Here is a 4199-nt window from a genome sequence, read left to right as displayed (position 1 = left end):
TTTGAGAGTTCCATTGGTTTAAAAATATTTTTAACGTTCACTTATGATCAGAAAACGAATGTCCAAAGAGTTCTGCGCGACAGCAGTAATAATTTATTTATAAAAAATCATATAATATTTGAGGTCGTGTACATTTACGAGCAGGTGGGGTGCGCTACCTGCGCTTTGAGAGTTCTGTCGGTTTAAAAATATTTTCAACGTTCACTTGTAATCAGGGAATGCAAATATAAAGAATTCTGCGCGATTGCGGTAATAAATTATTTATAAAAAATAATTTGCGCTGTCGCGCAGAACTCTTTGGACGTTCGTTTTCTGATCATAAGTGAACGTTAAAAATATTTTTAAACCAATGGAACTCTCAAACTGCGGCTAGCGCACCCCAGCTGCTGGTACATTTACGCGACCTCGGACACTATATAATTTTTTATAAATAATTTATTACCGCAATCGCGCAGAACTCTTTATATTTTCATTCCCTGATTACAAGTGAACGTTGAAAATATTTTTAAACCGACGGAACTCGCAAGCGCATCCCACCTGCTCGTAAATATACGCGACCTCGAATACTATAAGATTTTTTATAAATAAATTATTACTGCTGTCGCGCAGAACTCTTTGGACATTCGTTTTCTGATCATAAGTAAACGTTAAAAATATTTTTAAACCAATGGAACTCTCAAAATGCGGCTGGCGCACCTCTCCTGCTGCTAAAGTTACGCGACCTCGAACACTTTATAATTTTTTATGAAGAAATTATTTCTGCTATCGCATAAAACTCTTTATATTTTCATTCCCTGATTACAAGTGAATGTTGAAAATATGTTCAAATATGCAGAACTCGCGAAATAGTGTTAATCTCTCTTATTTTGTTGTCGGTATTTTCACATTTTGTGAATTAGGTCTTCGCAAATCGACTTTTCGCTTTTAATTAGTAGAACTATTGTTATATATGATATAGAACTCTAGAACTATTGTAAAACAAACGGAACTCTAAAGAAATAGTTGATTTTACTGATTAGGTGCGCTGCGTGAACTTAGCGCATCTTTTTTTAAAAGTCTATTTTTTTGTATTTAATGACCGGAACTATTTAAAATTGTTGCATAGAGCTCTAGAACTTTTCAAGAGAGTATTAGAACTCTAAAAAAAATGTCACATTTTTAAATATGGTGTGCCAAGTTCACACAAGTCAAATGTGTTACTAGAGGCCAAAAACTTCTGTGAAAAAATACGAGTGTTGCAAATGATAACAATAGATGATTATACATGAACATTAACCAGGAGCACGTTCTATTTGCAGCTATGAGCGGACTAACGATAGGCAATCTGCTGATTTCTATCATGGGCGCGTACTTAACGATGGAAGTTTCCGCCACAGTGTGCCTTCTGCTTTGTATCATAGTGATAGCCATATTCATCTGGTTACCAGAATCTCCGCACCATCTCGTCAAGACCAAACAAGATGACAAAGCGCGATTGTCACTACTCTGGTACCATCGCGACTGCGACGTGGACATGGAATTGCAGTCTTTGAAAAAGTTCGTCGAGATGAACAACAATCTGTCCTTCTTGGATGTTCTCAAGGAATTCAAAGACCCGCACATCAAAAAGGCGCTAATACTCGTAACGGTGCTCTTCATGTACAGCATGATGTGCGGCTTGAACAACGTAGCCTTCTACATGGAGACCATCCTGACAAGCGCGCAAGTGACCGTCATTAAGCCAGCGATAGTCGTGATTATCGTCTCAGCTTTTGGAATCGCTAGCTCTCTGTTCTCCATGTTCCTTATTGATAGGTTCGGCCGGCGGATTCTGATGATCACTTCCACTCTGCTTTGCGCAATTTCGGTGATCTGTCTTGGCATACACTTCCAACTTCTCGACGCGAGTTACGACGCCGCGGTTTTGCAGGGTTTGCCAATCTTCGCGACAATATTGCTACAGGTTTCTGTCTTCATGGGTTTGCTCTCGATACCCAACACGATATTAGGCGAGATCTTCCCATCGCATGTGAAATGCGTGGCCGCATGTTTCTCTAGCATCGCCGCTGGAATCTTCTCTTTCCTGTCCACGGCGACTTATCAGCCTCTCATCGACCTGCTCACTGAGAAGTACGTGTTCTTCATTTACGCGGTGTTACTGCTCACCGCGATTCCGTACACGCTACTCTGCGTGCCTGAGACAAAAGGCAAATCGTTGCAGCGGATCCAAGAGGAACTAACGACAAAGCGTTGAGTCTGCGATATTTAGAGCGAATTGCCGAACGATTTAGTTAATTCATAATGAGAGGGCACTCGTTTTACTCGCGTTCTTTCGTCGCGGGAATCTCTTTTACGATGCGTAAATGTCTCTGCCCAGGTCACTGTGATTTATCGAATGACTTTGTTCACTAGCAATAATTTTACTCATTCCTAACGATAAATGAACGTACTGTGAAATACAAGCCAGCTATCGCTGTTGAGAGACATATTTAATGAATACAATAGAATATATTACATTATAAGACACAATATTATGTAATGCAATATATTAAAGTATCGTTTCACTTGTTGTATGGGTATGTATGTTTGATCTAAATCAGAGCTCGGAATTAGTTGCCCATTTCGGCCGATTTTTGGGAGCTACGCCTTCTATCTTCCCCTTGCCGCGAGCGGGCCACGAAAATAACGGTCGCGGTCAGTCGCGGCTTCAAGCTTGAAGACTCGACCGTCATTTTTGTGACCCACTCGCGATAAGGGGAAGATAGAAGGCGTAGCTTCCGAGAATCGGCCGAAATGGGCAACTAATTCCGAGCACTGATCTAAATAAAATAAAGTGTGAATTTATATATCAAGAAGATGAAATCAGAGGTGAGATGTCTAGATTTCACACACATACACATGTAGCCTATATTGTTAAAATTATTCAATTACGATACCAGCGTCGGCAAAAAGCCGCATTATGCTAGTCGATATCGTAATAAAGCGAACTGATAAAATTAGACACGACAATGATGCAATTTCGCAACATTTACAGCGACTGATACACCGGTTGTGAAACACGCTTATCTTAATCACACCTATACATTACGATTACACTCGCAGATTTTTTGTCAGTAAACAATCACTTTACAAGGTTCTCGTTGGAGATACGGGAGAGCGGGATACGATCTCGCGAGATACGAAATGCATTTAATCTTCAGCACTGTCAGCATGCCGCTCTCAAATACGCACAATGCATTAAATCATCGGTACTTCGCGGAAGCGAGATCCCGGAAATTTCGAATGTAGAACGGCAGTCTCTCTTTGGGAGCGGAAGGGTGGAGGGAGAAAATGCGGGAAGTGACTTCGGACAAATAGGTCCTCTCTCGTTTCACTGTACTGTGCGTCGCAGATAAATGCACGGCGTAATGAGAGTGGTCTTCACGAGCTGTTCCCAAACTGATATCTCCCCGAAACTTGGCGCGCAATTAAGCGCCAGTCGCGAGGAGCCCTATCAATGGAGCCCGTTGTGTACTGTTCTGTCTTACTTCCTCGTTAACCACGAAATGTCGTGACGATTTTTTGTTACTTTTCTCTCGTTAACGGGCGTAGAGCGCTGCGACGTATCAGCGACGAGACTCGGCTGCTCTTGTATTTTAAAGAGACGATGTTTCGAGCCACGAGCTCGCGTTCGTCAGCGACGACATTAGTGGTACCGTGGGACCGAGTTACTTAAATTGGCCACTATCTTATCTCGCAAAGGTCAGTACCATTCGTTGCACGAATAAACGACGTGAAATCAACGTGTCAACATTTGCGACGCTATCACGCGCGTGTCTTGTTAATTCGAGAATAAACTCTCCAATTGCGTTTCCAAATAAAGTATTCGAATTGAGTAAATAACGCGATAAATTATCCGCGTGCACAGCGGACGAACGTAACGACAAGTGAATGCGAAATAAATATGTCAAGAGACACTGCAAGAGACGTAGCGCGACAAATATTTCAAAATATACGGAGTAAGAGATGATTCTATGCAACGGTACTATACATTGCCTTCCGTCGATCCTGTATGTTATTTTTTAATTGTATTATCTTCTCGCCAATTTTCAGAACGTTCGTGTAATAAATTCCACGGCAATATTTGACGGAGCATCATGAGCGCGCCGTGCAGAGCGTCGACGTACTCTCTCTCTCTCTCTCTCTCTCTCTCTCTCTCTCTCTCTCTCTCTCTCTCTCTC

General features: G+C 41.7%; 1 protein-coding gene across 1 annotated transcript in view; it reads left to right on the top strand.

Moving 5' to 3' along the window:
* Positions 1–2980, top strand: part of LOC116849349 — a 12656-nt gene extending 9676 nt beyond the window's left edge. The window contains exon 10 of the mRNA XM_032826407.1: positions 1299–2980. Coding sequence (XP_032682298.1) covers positions 1299–2233 — 935 coding nt within the window. The 3' untranslated portion in view covers positions 2234–2980. The remainder of the gene's footprint in view (positions 1–1298) is intronic.
* Positions 2981–4199: the final 1219 nt, after the last annotated feature.

Source organism: Odontomachus brunneus, unplaced genomic scaffold (genome assembly GCF_010583005.1).
Source record: "Odontomachus brunneus isolate Ranch 3 - 2012 unplaced genomic scaffold, Obru_v1 Obru_scaffold_113, whole genome shotgun sequence".
Lineage (NCBI taxonomy): Eukaryota > Metazoa > Arthropoda > Insecta > Hymenoptera > Formicidae > Odontomachus > Odontomachus brunneus.
This window is presented reverse-complemented; position numbering and strand designations above follow the sequence as displayed.